The sequence below is a fragment of the Sander vitreus genome, chromosome 15 (genome assembly GCF_031162955.1).
Source record: "Sander vitreus isolate 19-12246 chromosome 15, sanVit1, whole genome shotgun sequence".
Lineage (NCBI taxonomy): Eukaryota > Metazoa > Chordata > Actinopteri > Perciformes > Percidae > Sander > Sander vitreus.
In genome coordinates this window covers 23,531,588-23,546,614 of record NC_135869.1, presented here as the reverse complement: position 1 = coordinate 23,546,614, position 15,027 = coordinate 23,531,588, and the positions used below count along the sequence as shown (strand labels likewise).

Sequence of the window (15,027 nt, the reverse complement as noted above, 5' to 3'; positions counted from 1 at the left end):
CTCCACTACAGTATATCTTTACAGAGCAAATATGTGTTAGCTGCTATATTAATGTGCTGAATGTCGAGTACAGCCCCTTTAATGTTTGATTTATAAACTGATAAAAGAAAAAGGATACCACATTAATAGGTTTGGTAACATAAAAAGATAAATGATTTATGGTGATTCCATATTTGAGTAATTTATTATATAAGTCAGTTAAAGCAAGTGCATTATACGAAAACAATATGTGTTCAAACCAATGCTTTATAAGAAATTAATAATCTAATCAAAAAAATCGTAATTGTAAATCAGGAACAACTGAGTTATTCCAGTCGTATGTCAACTTTGAAAGAAAACTAAATACACATTTTGCCTACAGCTTTTACGTATGAACTCAGTGGCTCCGACCTGTAATTGAGAAAGTCAAGTTTCCTCACATGCACAGATTGCATATCTTAGACGAAAGTAAATTATGTAGATCTCCCAAATCCATACTTTCATTTTATTTATTTTTTATATTCACTAGACCTGCTGAAAACAAAGCAAACAATCTATATGGCTTGAAAGGTTAACATCTCTATACAGACTCCTCATTTCACATGTGGAATGATTACAGTCACTGAGAAAACTAAATCAAATGCGAAGTTGAGATTTGATACTATGCTAATGATACTGTGCTCTGTATTTAGAGGATGTGATCAACTAGGGTTTACATCCCACTGATGGTACCATCATTTGATTGACTGTAACCATGGACAGTGAGGACCGGTGGATCCACAAATACGATTCAGGGTTGCCAAATGTCCTTGTGGGATATTGTCAAATGTTTGACACTGCTGCTTGATTTACTACATGATCAGAGTTTTGAAAAGCATCTCCTTTACTACAGCACAACAGGGAGAGTCTGTATACCTATTTTCATCTATCTAGGAACTGTAAATATTCAGTATCTTAGGACGCACCACAGCGGTCTGATTCCGGGACAAAGAGACAATAAACCACCAAGTCATCATGACATGTGGGGCCCTACCAGACCGAGTCTCTGGCAGTGCTCAGATCCGCACCTATAACTTTAACATGAATGGATAAGTCTGGTCATATTCTACATATTTTCTTATCGTCAACTATTTCCATGTACGGACCAAAAACAACAATAAATTGATTCATGAAGTATTGCATTTGAATACAAAGCCTCATAAAACTACCTCTGTGGTGTAGACTCATCGAGTCACTGCTGCACTGAAAAACATCTTCCTTTGTCATGATGAACAGGGCCCTGCATTTTATTTTGAGTCTCTCCTGAGTACAATCCCATCCTGCTGCTAGAAACACTCAGTCTTTTTATGACTGATAATCATGCGGAAATAATTCTGTCAGGCTTTGGTGAGTGTTGCATTATTAACGGTATTATCTGTCCTATGTGTGTGGGATTCTAATTCAGTAGTTAATCATTTCTACCACACTCTCAACCTGTGATCTCTCTCAGTGTTCTGGTCCAACATGTCCTTCCTCATCGGGAGTTCAGGCAGACCTCTGCTCCTCTGTCACACGGTTGGAACAGTAGTCCTTAATACCTGGCGGAGGAGAGAGGAGACGAGGGTGACGATGATAACTACGGGAGTTTTGATGAACTCGTGGTGATTTCCAAGGACACAAACAAAACAAATACACTTGATATAAAAGATCTTGGTGTGTGTCAGTGTGTGCGTTTGCTTTTTTATTAACTGCCTGCAAGTTGTAGTGATCTTCAGTTATACAAACCACATTTGAATTCCTCAACTTTAATCTCAATCTTTTAGTACGGTTATTTGATTTCGATCTTTTCTTCTTCCCCTATTGGCAACTGCTTCCCATTTATAAAAGGAATCACTTCTTCTTTCATTAGATTTAATCGGGAATTGGGACATTAAGTAAACCATCCAGTCATCAAAAAATAACGAGAGACTTCACTGGAAGCGGAATTTGCATCTAACTTCCTTTATAAGCAAAATGTACATGACGTGATGGACGTGATGGCAAAACACACGTCAGAGAGGCTTGTGTATTTGTGTGTGTTTGCGGAGTGTTTGTATTCCTGTAAGCACTCACTCTGCACAATACTCAGGTAGACTTTAGCAGCAGGAGAGTCAGGAACTTCATTGAGGAAAGACTTGCCCTCGTCGCAGCTTCGTGCTATCCTCGGGTCTAGAGGTACCTTTCCTAGCAGGGGTAGATCTAGATCTGCACACATTTGCGCTGCGCCCCCGGTGGTGGGAGGGAAGATCTGTGACGTGTTCTACAAGACAAGAGGACAAGTTAAGTAAGCATTTTTGGAGTCTCTGGAAAACAAAAAATACACAGGATCTGCGCTCCTTTATACATGCTCAGGAATGGAAAAGTGGAAAACTGGCCATTGTTGAAATCCATCATAATCTTTCGTTTCGTTGTAGTCCGTTTCATCAATGTCATTTTAATATGTCTGTAACAAATGACATCATTGTGTATAAACATCTCACTTTTCAGCATCTGGTTTAAACACAGGACACATTGTATAGTGTTTTAAATTCCTTTTTTCTTCACAGCCTGAAGCCGTTTGTTACTTTGAAAGGCTTTTTTTCAGCTTTTTTTTCAAGATACACACCACCAGAGTTAATTTTACTACGAAAAAACATATTCCATGTGACATATGTTTTAAATAGCTGTGTAATAGCTGACATTTAAGCAGCACAAAACACAAACGCTATGTACGCTATTTTAAATAAATAATATACAGAACGATTTTATAGATTATGCATTTATAAGGGCAAGGATTGAAAAGATGAACAGAGACACCGACCGTGCGGCGAACCGCCTCGGCAGAATTATCAGCAAACACACAATTAATATCCTCTGCTCTCGTGTTTCACCATAAAAGAAAGAAATAGAAGACTGGCTTCTTATTGCATGTGTAGAGTGGATCTCCGTGGTGCATATTAGGCCAAGTTAACGGGCTTGTATTGGCTGCTACTGTAAATTCCAGTAGATCAGCCTCAGCCTAATTCTAATCTGTCAAATCCGCCGGCTAACGTAAACTCTGCAGCAAACATGGAATTATTGCTTCTATCGTTTATGGAAAGTATCCAAAAATAACAGTGTTTCTTTGATAGATTACTGAGCCCCTAGATGCAATAGAATTACAACGACTCAGTCTAATGATGCGCTGCACGTCAGTTTTTAAAGTAGGTCACTACACCTCCCGTTACAGCAGCGTATGTATGACACGGCGTATGTATGACACGGCAATTCGTATGCCATTTTTGCGTGTTATCAAGACGCGTAATCGTTTCGTAGCGTGTTTATCAACGCCGTTTGGCGTCCATTGACCTACATTACATGTGAATCATCGCCGTAGCGAGTAGTATGAAAGGACAGAGGTTGGTTGGGGTGGCGTATGGGTAAAACACAGGACTTTCACCCAGGAGAGCTGGGATTGCGTCCCGCGTGTGACGTTTAACTTTTCTTTTTTTTTTTTTTTTTTTTTTTTAATAAAGCCTTCCCCAGTGCTCTTTTCCTAAACTCAACCGTTTATTGTTTTCCTAAGCGTGTGACGTTGGTCACCGTCGTGTTTTTGTCGTCTTTTAGTGTTACTAAAGCCTTTCCAATGTTCTTTCCCTAAACCCAATTTTTTTGTTTTTTTTAAAACACACATTTGATGTTGTTCTCGCGACAGCACGACACGTTCTTGTGATAACATGTGCAACGCCACATGGTGTGTATGTTTACATCCGCTGTATACAGCGTAGACATACATGTGGATAGCTCAAAATGCATACAGATAACACGCCATTTGGCTTTAGGAAAGTGGCGTGTATGTTTACGCAAAGTCATGATGCCATGTCGGTTACAGAGTCACTGCAGCTACAGTTCAAATTAACAACCCGTCCTCAAGCGGCTGTGTATTTGCTGTCTTAAACACAGACCATTCCTGTGAACCTATGACTTGAATCAGTCGCTCAGTCACTCATTGAGTTCACAGTGCTAGCTTGTGTTTAGACCCAATTCAGACTGCAAGGGAAGCCCATTTAAACATCTTGATAGCACACATTAAAGAAGATGATAAGCAACTGCCAGTCCTAGCTTGTTTTGCTTGATCAGTAACCATCAACCACTGTTCCTCTTTGCTTTATGTGTCATATGATTATTTGGCAAAACTGCCCAAATGTCTGCGTGTGTTGGTAAAACACTGTGTATGTGCCTCTGTCAGTGACCTTGCATGTAGGACAAACGAAGCCACTCATGTTCTCCACTACTCCGATGACCGGCAGCTTGACCTTCTGACAGAACCGGATCTCCTTTCGCACATCCTGCAACGATACCTCCTAGGGAGAGGCAAACAGAAATGGAAAGACAAAGAGAAATGTAAAGCAAGAGAGGAGACCGGGGAGGAAACAAAGACAATGGTGACAAGAGCGAAATTTGTTTTCCCTTCCATGCACAACTGCTATCATTGTTACCCGTGGGGAAAGCAGTTAACCGTGATAAAGTGAGCAGCTCTCATGTGTTAATATGTTTAAATGTTTCGAGTGTGGAAAAAAAAAAAAAGAAAAAAAGAGACCTTGACTCCTTGATATCAAGATCTTGGCAGCTCGTTTGATTTTTAAAAAAACTGGCTCCTTTGTTTGGGTAATTCCCACCTTGTGTGTGGTTAGTTTTAGTTAAGTGAAAATGATGGAATGAGGAAGTGATTCTACTGCCGTCTGACCTCACAGGTCCAGGGCTAATTTAAGCATTAGGAAGTGTTTGCTCAAATTAAGTCTATCACTAAGTACAATTCAACTGACCAAAACAAATTGATTGAGGGACACTTAGCAACTTAAACAAGTAAACATGTTCATTGTGATAAACATTGTACAGGGTTAAGACTTTACAATCTATTGCCACATACAGTCAGTGCATTTGTTTAAAAACTCTTTCTCATAAAACCAAATTCTACTCCAAAAACACTGTAGTGCAAGCGCGGATTGTTAACCTGAACACACCGGAGACCTGAACAATCCCATCTTCATTAACATTAGATCTGGATCAGACAGCTGGAACACTGGAGCATTGACTTTATATTATTGTCTACATTAAAGATTATATGGGCATGTACTGTATATGTATTATGATGTCAATGCGTATATGTGTGTCGGTTTGCGTCGGTACCGTTGCCATGGCACCAGACATTTTGATTCCTTGTCAAACAAACAATCCAGAAGTCCTTATCAAACCATGTGTGAAAGAATCAGAGTCAGCAACTACAACCCACTATTAATTACATTATCTTAATGCAGTGTAACTATTTCAGCATGTAAATAATGCACCTAAAATACAAACGTGGGCGAGGGCGTTCAGCAATCGCTATCGAATCAACAGCCACGCGCAATTTAGCTCGCAGGTGAAGAACACAAACAATGTTAACCAGTTAACTTAATTTAAATTTGCAAGACCAGGCTTAAATGAACTGACAACATAAGTTATACGACTTACAGTTCTCAAGGACGTACACACACACACAATCTCAACTGGCTAGTTATCCTTGTGTGTCCGCGCTATTCTCCGACATGCACTCTAACAATGCAGCCCTACTTCTGATACCGTGGGGGGCAGAAATGTTGCCGTGGGGGGCCGCCACGGTCAAATCAACATAGAGGAAACACTGCATTGGCTTTTTTACTACCCATAGCTTTGATAGAATGTGTACCTTAGAAGAGAACGCCTATACAAGTTTTCTTTCCCCCCCTCCTCACTACTGTTCTGTACTTTATGTACTTGGCTTGCTAGTGTTTTACTGTTTGTACTGAGTCTTGCATAAACATAAAACTAACAAACAACTACTAAACATGCTGGATTATAATTTGATATGGTGCCATGACAACTTGTGTAGTCACAATCTACCATTGATCTTTTATGGGTGTATGATAAAATAGCATCCTCTGTTGTTTGCCTTATGGTAGTTACATTTTGCAGACAGATGTTTTTGAAAATAACTGTAGTGTGGTGGTGATGGCGCAGTGGATATGACACGTGCCTTTGATGTGGGAGATCTGGGTTCAATTCTCACTGCGATACATCAATCACCAATGTGTCCCTGAGCAAGACACATAACCCCTAGTTGCTCCAGAGGCGTGCAGCCTCTGACATATGTAGCAACTGTAAGTCACTTTGGATAAAAGCGTCAGCTAAATGACATGTAATGTAATGTTAAAAAAAAGTGAGAGGGGAAACAACAGCTGCAATTATGATACACTGTTATTACTTTACTGCCAATGAATATAGGACTATTTCGCAATAACAAAATAAATTAAGTAGGAACATAATGCCGACTGTACAACATGTTTCTGTAATGTCTCAGTACTGTATCTGCAACATGTTCACTGTTCCAAAATGTGTTGGTTATCCCCACAATATTGACACAGGGTAAGGTAACCCTTGGTTAAGAAAATATACGGTTACACTTTACTTGAAGGTATCTACATAAGAGTGAAATTACACTGTCATGAACGTGTCATAAACATTATAAACGAGTCATAAACGTTTATGACATAACGCTTCCGTCATTAAAGTGCCCATACTATGAAAAGAAAAATCACTTTTTCTGGGATATGGGGTGTTATTTTGGGTCTCTGGTGCTTCCACACGCATACAAACTTGGGAAAAAAACATCCATGCTGTTTTGAGTGAGATACAGTTTCTGAATGTATCCTGACTTCAGTCTCCGGGTGAGCTGGTCAAAATCGGCAGGGATATCTACGTCATCGGGCAAAACATTTGGTGTGTGCTAACCACTTTAGCTAATACCACATCAGCTAGCTGTTTCTCCAACTTCGGTCAGCACAAGGCAGGATTAGCCGAGAGACTTCTTCTAAACGAGGGCGCACTTCCAACTTTGCGTGGAATACCTGCAGATGAGGGACATGTTAGTAGTTCTATACAATTTATTTTGTAGATTAGGGTGAACCCGTGTGTGTTGTAGCAGTGTTTTGCCATTGAGAATGAGGTGGCTAACCGCTAGCTTCTAGCTAGTAGTCCTTACCTAGCTACTGCGCATGTGCGACTCGCAAAAGATGGAAAAGAAGTGTGATGTCTCACTCTGTAGCTAAAACAGAGAGCTCAACACGCAGGGTGAAAAGAGGAGCTGCAGTACAACAAAAATATGGTGTTTTTTGAAAATTCAACCATGTAAACCTATTCTGGTACAACCTCAAAATACAATTATGAACCTGAAAATGAGCATAATATGGGCGCTTTAAGTGTCATTCGGTTTTTGTCAAGACAAGTTATGGTTAGAGTGAGGGTTAGGGTTCATGTGTCATGACAGTGTCATGTGTTCATGACAGTGTCATGTCACTCTTATGTAGATGTGTTACCAAATATACTTTAACGTATACAAATTGTATTGGGCCAACTGTCTCTCAACCTGCGTCATGCACTTAGATTTCCCAGCACTACTTTCCATAACCCCCCACAACAAGTGGGCACTTGCTGTATTTAGCTGTGGGTAAAACACGTAGGTGGAGACAGGAATGGTGACAGTTACAGCAGTAATAGAAGCGAGGGTTTTTTCAGTTGAGATTAAATAAGATCTCACCCTTTAAATAAAACACTTACAGATGCAACACACAATGTTTACTGCAAACTGCACATTGTCTGTCTTAAAAATAGCAATGTACCTTTGCTGGAACAGGTTCCCCATGGGGAGTAGCACTACGATGAATGCATAATGCAAGGCAGCTGTAGCAATGTTGCGTTTTGAGTATAGGGTGTGACACTCATTTTTTGGTCTGTTAATTCCGCTGTGGCTTTTAGTGTTACTATCACTATCATTATTACGCTCTGGAATTACATAAAAAAAAACGACAGTTGAACTCCAGGTGGTTCAAATTAATTCTGGAAAATGTAGGAAATCACCAACAAGTACAAGTAGCCAATCAGTTGGAGCCAATGTAGACACAGACGATAATTTCCCTTTGCAGTCGCTGTTATTGCTATCTATATTAGGGTTATAGGTGTGTGCATGTGTGTGTGTGTGTGTGTGTGTGTGTGTCTGTGTGTTACCTGTGGTGTGGTGATGATGACAGCTCCATCCACGTGGGTGGAGCTTAGGTACTGGACGATTGACAGGTGCTCGTCAGACGTGCCAGGGGGCGTGTCCACGATGAGGTAATCCAGTTCCCCCCAGTCAACATCCCTCAAAAACTGCTTGATCATCCCTGATTTTAGACAAACACCACACAGGTTATAATGGTGTGACATTTGGAAAAAGTGGAATTTATTCTCTTTACTTATATTTATTTATTGTTTGTTTATCTTTAGAGTGGCATGTACTTTTTTTTTCCCCCCTATCCCCTGCTGCTGCAACATTATGAATTTCCCCGTTGTGGGACTAATAAAGGATTTTAAATCTTAAAAAAAACAATACCATTCTTCTTGGGTCCTCTCCAGATGACAGCATCATCAGGGCTACTGAGCAGGAAGCCAATAGACATGACTGCCAGGTTGTCATCCACATACTGCAATGTAGTGTACACACACACACACACACACACACACACACACACACACACACACACGCATTTATTAAAAAAGCAATTTCTTTCAAAACAAACACTAAAGGACTTACTAACTGTTTGAATTGACTCACCACAGGAGACCAGCCTGAGCCACTCTGGTGAACCTGTGCACAAGAGAACAGATTACAGACCTACTCTGAAGTAAAAGCTTAACATGACTGATGCCAAAGTTAAAAAATAAAAATAAAAAAATCCTTCACAGTACGTTTGTGTATTGCTGCTAACTCACCTGTTCTCCCTCTAAGCCCATGATCCTAGGAATGGATGGACCACAGATATCTACATCCAGCAGGGCAACCTAGATCAGAGAGAGAGAGAGAGAGAGAGAGAGAGCGAGAGAGAGCGAGAGAGCAGAAAACAAAGACTCTTAAGTTATCGTAAATACAATGACTGCTGTGTCACTGACTAGCTTAGATGTGGTTTAGCTAAATGAGAACTTGCAGGGGTTTTAAATGCAGCTACATACTAAGTTGGACCTGATCGCTGTGTCACAAACAAGCTAGACTGCAGCTTAACAGCAGCTGAACTGGGTATATGATGTACTAGTTCCCTTTAAAGGATCACTTGTGTGAGTCAGAAAAATACAGCACACATAGCACAATGGTCATTACTAGGGGAGGAACGGTACATGTATTCGTATTGAACCTAAACGGTACGGGCGTCTCGGTTCGGTACATGAATTTACACGGAGAATACACTGTATAAAAATAAATAAAACTTGCCTGCAAATGAATTAATGTAATGTGGAACTACTGTTAGACACGCGGTTCTTTAGGGACACCTAATTTGTAGCCCTGCCCTTAGCTCTGAAGCTCCCGAGCTCCGCCTACATGTCGAGTCAGTCGGTCCAGTGAGTCCACACGAAGCAAACTAGTCCCTTCCATATACAACCAAACACGGACGTAGCTGTATCCCTTCTTGCCTTGACCACAAATGGCCTCCAGGCCCGTTTGCTTCGCTGTTTGCTCCAGTATTAGCTGTTAGCTCCGCCGTTAGCTCTTCGCTCCGCTATTAGCTGTTAGCTCTGCTGTTAGCGCCGCCGTTAGCTGTTAGCTTCGCCGTTAGCGTGTGAAGCTAACACCAAAACTCGTCAACTGCTCTGTGTAACCGAAGCTGCTCTTTTAACATCCCTGCTGTGCATTCACATATGAGAGCAGTGTTTGTCTCCCATATCACACTAGTAGCCGATTGTCTTATTTTGTTTACAAGTTACAGATGGAGTCTGGAGATGATGTAGGGTACTTATTGTTTACTGTTTACATCTTACTTTACATACTTCAAGCTGTTACAGCTAGCTCAGTGGACAGCCTGAGACATGCACAATAAAAAAAATGGCCTTCTGCATTTTTGTTATGCTTTTCCCTCCATTGTACCGAACCGAAACGTGATGTCTGAACTGAGGTATGAACCGAACCGTGACTTCTGTGTACTGTTCCACCCCTAGTCATTACGGAAATTGATTTCAGCTTTTTTTAAAAGGTGCACAATGAGTTCCTGCGTGGTCACTTCTGTTAAAGTTCCAAGTAAATTCCAAACAAAACAGAGCAAGCTCGCCCCTCCCCCCCATGTTTCTGTACCTGTCATGACTAACTGACTAAAGCTGCTTACACACCAACCAGATGGCCAACTGTCAGCAGAAAAGGCAGTTGGACTGATCAGTCTCCCTGAGTTGGTAAAAAAGTGCCTTGGAACACACCAAAGCGAAGAGACGTAATACGTCTCCATAACAGCAGGCAGCACTAATCTGTATTGTCGCCCAAAAATGAAAACTGGCAGCTGATTGGATGAACACGTCACGTAGGTCTGGTTTCTCCGGAAATTCAAAGACAGACTATCACGGCGGCTTGTTCAGAATACGATCTCATATTGTACTAAAATAGTTCACCGAAACGTGTTTCTGAAAACATTTTAAGTGAGAAATAGGCCGTGCAGTTGCTGAATCTGTCTTCATTTCAGATCGACAAAGGTCAGTTTAAAAGATTTTCGTCAGATTTTGAGAGACTCTAGTCACGCTCATTCTGCACTCCGTTTCCGGGTTAGCACTCTACCAATCAGATGGGTCATTTGAGTCTGACTGCTGGCAGTGCCCACCCCGCCGATTATACATGTCAAATCGGCCAAAATGAAGGCTGACGGCCCCTCGGACGGACGACGGCACGGAACACACCGAACAGACTCGAGTCACTGACCTCGCCAGACTGTCCAACGGCCGATTATCGGCTCTGTGTGTCCGGGCCTTAACTGTCACTAACCCCCACCCCCAACCATGTTGTCGGTGATTGGCTGGAACGTGGTTTGTTGTATTTTGGTGCACAGCCTGTGCCTCTATTGTTTGTTTTGACGTTAACGACCCCTCAGGCGGCAGGCAGCTAGCGGATCAAGGAGAGATGCCTACGATTTGAGACAAAAATGAAATCGTGCTGAAACCATGCAGGAACTCATAGTGCACCTTTAATGTTACAATGCAGCGACCAAATCACTAAAAGCTAAGGAAAGAATTTATTTTTGTAATAACTCTGTTGTGTACAACCTACTGCAGCATCATTAATCTGTCAAAGATAATATCTTACATTAAAATTGCAGAGGGAATCATTCTTATATTAGACCTATAAGATTATATCCTCAGGTGAGTGAACAATTCATGTGTCTCACCTACCTACAATACTGACATTGTGTCCTTCATGCAGGTATTGGACATAATGCCGGTGCAATAAGCGATACATGGTTGCTATGAAATTACCTCTTTTTTAAATGTAATTGTATTAGTTTGATACTTTTAATAGTGTTGCCTTCAGAAGATCACACATGAAAAACTGTAACTTCGTTATTTAGAAATTACTAAAAGGTTTGAGCTGTAGAAGTCTGCCCTTATACAGAACTTTATGACCTTAAACCTCTGTTAACCCATGTCTGTAGTGACCTCCAGTGGCGTTTAGTTGATTTCCACAAGAAACAACAACTGGGTTAGACTTAAAGGTCCAATGTGTGGGAATTTCTCCCATCTAGCGTTGAGATCATTTATCGCAATCAACTCTCTCACACCATGCAGTTCAAAGTACGTATTACAGCTCCGGTAGCCTACACGCTTCAAAAAGCCGGTCTCTTGCTCTTTGGATTTTGAATAAGTGTGGTCCTCCATGTTTCCTTCTTCAAACTTGCCGGGGCCGGGAAGCTACGATACCCATTATCAGCATTAGCAGCACCTGTGAGTGTATCATGTGACGGCGAAAAAGCAAAAGGCGGAGCAGTGTGTCCTGTATGTCCCTTACCGGCTAACGTATTTCAAGATGGTGCATGAATATGGAGCATCTACCCCAGTACATGCGAATGCAAATGTAAAATTTCAAGCCAAAAGGAATACTTGGAATTGATGGCGGAGGTAAATATTCATGAAAAAGGACAAGTTTGTGAACGGGCAACACAGATTTTGAGAATGAACAACTAAACACGTTACACACTGGACCTTTAAACTCAGGTACGTAACGTAAACCTGCAGCTTTAAAAGGAGACAGCAAATGGGTTTGTGAGCCACATCATTTTGTTCCACACAACACAGGTTTAAACACATTTTGAACCTTAAAAAGGGGAAACTATCATGCAGTATCCTTGAGGAAAAACATGATCCAAGCAATAATATGGCTGAGTTTAACCAAATAGTTTGGTAGCCTTAATGGCTTTGTATTCTCAACTACCAGCTGGATTTTGCATTTGTATTTTGCGTGTTGAATACCAAAATCAAAATATTACCTCCTTCGTGCTGTCACTTGCCAGGGCGTGAGCCAGGTGAGCGCTGAAGGTACTCTTTCCTACTCCTCCTTTCCCAGACAGCACGAGGATCTTGTGTTTGACTGTTGACAGCTTCGCTCCTATCTCGGCTATGGCTGGAGATGAGACAGAGGGAGGAGATGAAGGATGGGGAAGTCTCTCAAATGGGACAAAACAAGGGTTACCTGAAATATTGGCTATTTTAAAGCTACTTCCTCCTCTGGTTCAATTTAAAGGAGAATTCCGACCGATTTTTACCTGAATCTTGATCACTATATATTTCAGAGTGCTGTCGATAGGAAAAATAACGAGCAAAATCGATGCTAGCAAACTGGTAGTTGCTGCAGCTATGTCGAGACCTCCCAGTTAGCTAAAATGCCAGTTGTCGGGGAATCTTATAAAGAGTGCCTTTGTGCCTCTTAACAGACACAAATGCAATTAAAATGTCTGTGCAACATGAACAGGGCCCTTTCGTGACAACAAGATGCGTTTTCAACTCAGACATTGTGAAGAAACCGTTTAAACTGTCGGTAATCAGTAGTGTGCAGATCGGAGCGTAGTGTGTGAAGAGTGAAGATCAGAGGTGTTCACAAGGGAAGAAGCTTGGAGTAAGAATAATGTGTGTTGATCTACTGTGGAAAAGAAATGGTTCGCGTTTGTTTCTTTACCATTTTCTACAACAACTGAATTCCAACGGGACTACAGCTAGCCTTCAGTAACGCCATTACTGTGCAAGCCTCAGGCATCATTTGGCCCGTTTCCATGTAGTTACATAATCACTGATATGGTCATAACCACTACAGTGCTCAATTACCTATTTTTGAAGGGGAATTAAACTTCAAGTTTTCGTCGCCAAGGCATGACCTGTCCTCTGGAGGACATAGCCAGACCACCGGCGCTCCGTGGATTGTCGTCGGCAGCGGCAGGTGACGAAGGTGGCGGGAGAGAAAGCAGAAGCGAGGATGCCGGTCGGGCCTGTGAGCCCGGCTAACTCACCAACGCCGGCAGGTGACAGTACAAACTTTGAATTTAAATGGTTTCTTCACAATGTCTGAGTTGAAAACGCATCTTGTTGTCACGTAAGGGCCCTGTTCATGTTGATTGTTAATTGCATTTGTGTCTGTTAAGAGGCACAAAGGCACTCTTTAGAACATGCCCCGACAACTGGCATTTTAGCTCACTGGGAGCTCTGGACGTAGCTGCAGCAACTCCAGTTTGCTAGCACCGATTTTGCTCGTTTCTTTTTTTTCCTATCGACAGTACTACTACAGATATATAGCGATCAAGATTCAGGTCGAAATCGGCCGGAATTCTCCTTTAACTCATCCCAATAGTTCCACATGTATTTGCTGAACTGTACATTTCAAATTACTTACCAGGGTCGGGGGCCTTGGTGGCTCCGGAAGCGCATATTTTCTGGTTGGGACAGCCCTGACATGACGATGTCTTCCCTGCTTGCTCACTTTCTGTACCCGGGCAGTCTGAAAGAATAAAACACAGACCAGTTATCAGTGTGTGGTCTTTATCAGATTATCTTAAACTAATCCCACCCCAATACATGTTATGTGGATAATGTTAAATTCAAGTCTATAGTTGAACTATATTTCTTCAACCTTTTCAGCCCCCACTGCCAGCTGGTGGGGCAGTATTTTAGTAGAGATGCCAGAGTTTCAACACAGAGCAAATTATGTCGCAGTGAATGCTGTGGAAATGTGTATAAAATGTCACACAAGGTGTCTTTTTTTGCAGCCAAAATAACATGAAGTCTAGGGTTTGAATATTTCACTCAGTGTAATATCCTATAGTTTCAATAATAGATACGAATAAAGATTTTAACATTAAGAACAATTAAATAGAGAACTAAAATTAAACTGGTTGCTTAGGATTGGGATAAAAAATACATTATTTTCTATGTTTATTATACAACTTAATACTGCCAAACAATATGGTTAAATGTGGTATGTTATCAGTAAATAACAGACAGTAACTTTTGTCATTTACCACACTGATTCAGGAGGCTGAGAACTGTGTCATAAGGACTCGGCAACACGTCAAAGAGTGGTGTGCATTTCATTTTACAAATACATTCAGTAACGTTACTGTTTAAGTAGCCCGGTGTATTTATTATAGCTTGTGTAGGCAGAAATTAACTATTTCTGCAACGACATGTATCCGCTGACTTCGTTATCTCACGTCTCCTCCTATCTCCTGTCACGTCAGGAGAAAGACTTTATTAAGTGCGTCATTAAACTTCACAGGCGATTTCTGTTTTATTTTTATTTTATTTATTTTTTTAATCAGCCAGCAGTACTAGTCCATATGTATATGTAATGATATTTTAGCTAACGTTAACTGACACCCTGCTTGGATATCCCTGAAAACTAACTTACTACGGAATATTGCAAGTAGCTAAAGTTAACGTTACAGTGTTGCCACAGTAACAGAAACGTTTGTTTATAACCCACCCCAGCCTTACAGTAAAGGCAATACATAATATTACGAATTGCGAATCAGCTAGCTATATTGTCTAAACGTCCTAAAAGTGAATTAAAAACAACTTACGCTCATTTGCATTATCTGGTACGTCTGACATCTTTGCACGAGTGTTCTGTCCTCCCGTTAAAGTCTTCCCCCCTTCGAAGGTTCCGGATGCGCACTACATGAAGTTTCGATCGTGCAATAGCGATATCAACGTTGTTGCTAAGTTAAC

General features: G+C 41.2%; 1 protein-coding gene across 1 annotated transcript; it reads right to left on the bottom strand.

Annotated features, from left to right (window-relative positions):
• Nucleotides 1-165: 165 nt before the first annotated feature.
• On the bottom strand, nt 166-14,991 carry nubp1 (nucleotide binding protein 1 (MinD homolog, E. coli)). Its single transcript, XM_078269588.1, has 10 exons — nt 14,880-14,991; nt 13,694-13,798; nt 12,300-12,433; nt 8,782-8,850; nt 8,624-8,656; nt 8,402-8,492; nt 8,038-8,192; nt 4,209-4,319; nt 2,071-2,257; nt 166-1,556 (listed from the first exon to the last, which is right to left on the bottom strand). Exons 1-10 carry the CDS (start codon nt 14,908-14,910, stop codon nt 1,504-1,506), a joined length of 969 nt encoding a protein of 322 aa, XP_078125714.1. The 5' UTR covers nt 14,911-14,991; the 3' UTR covers nt 166-1,503.
• Nucleotides 14,992-15,027: the final 36 nt, after the last annotated feature.

What these genes read in the sequence shown, in the direction of transcription:
- nubp1 (XM_078269588.1), bottom strand. Translation starts at nt 14,910, where the DNA reads ATGTCAGACGTACCAGATAATGCAAATGAGC. An exon ending in GCTCAGGCTGGTCTCCTGTG is followed by an intron (nt 8,493 to 8,623) that starts GTGAGTCAATTC and finishes ACTACATTGCAG; the next exon opens with TATGTGGATGACAACCTGGC. An exon ending in GAGAGGACCCAAGAAGAATG is followed by an intron (nt 8,193 to 8,401) that starts GTATTGTTTTTT and finishes GTCTAAAATCAG; the next exon opens with GGATGATCAAGCAGTTTTTG.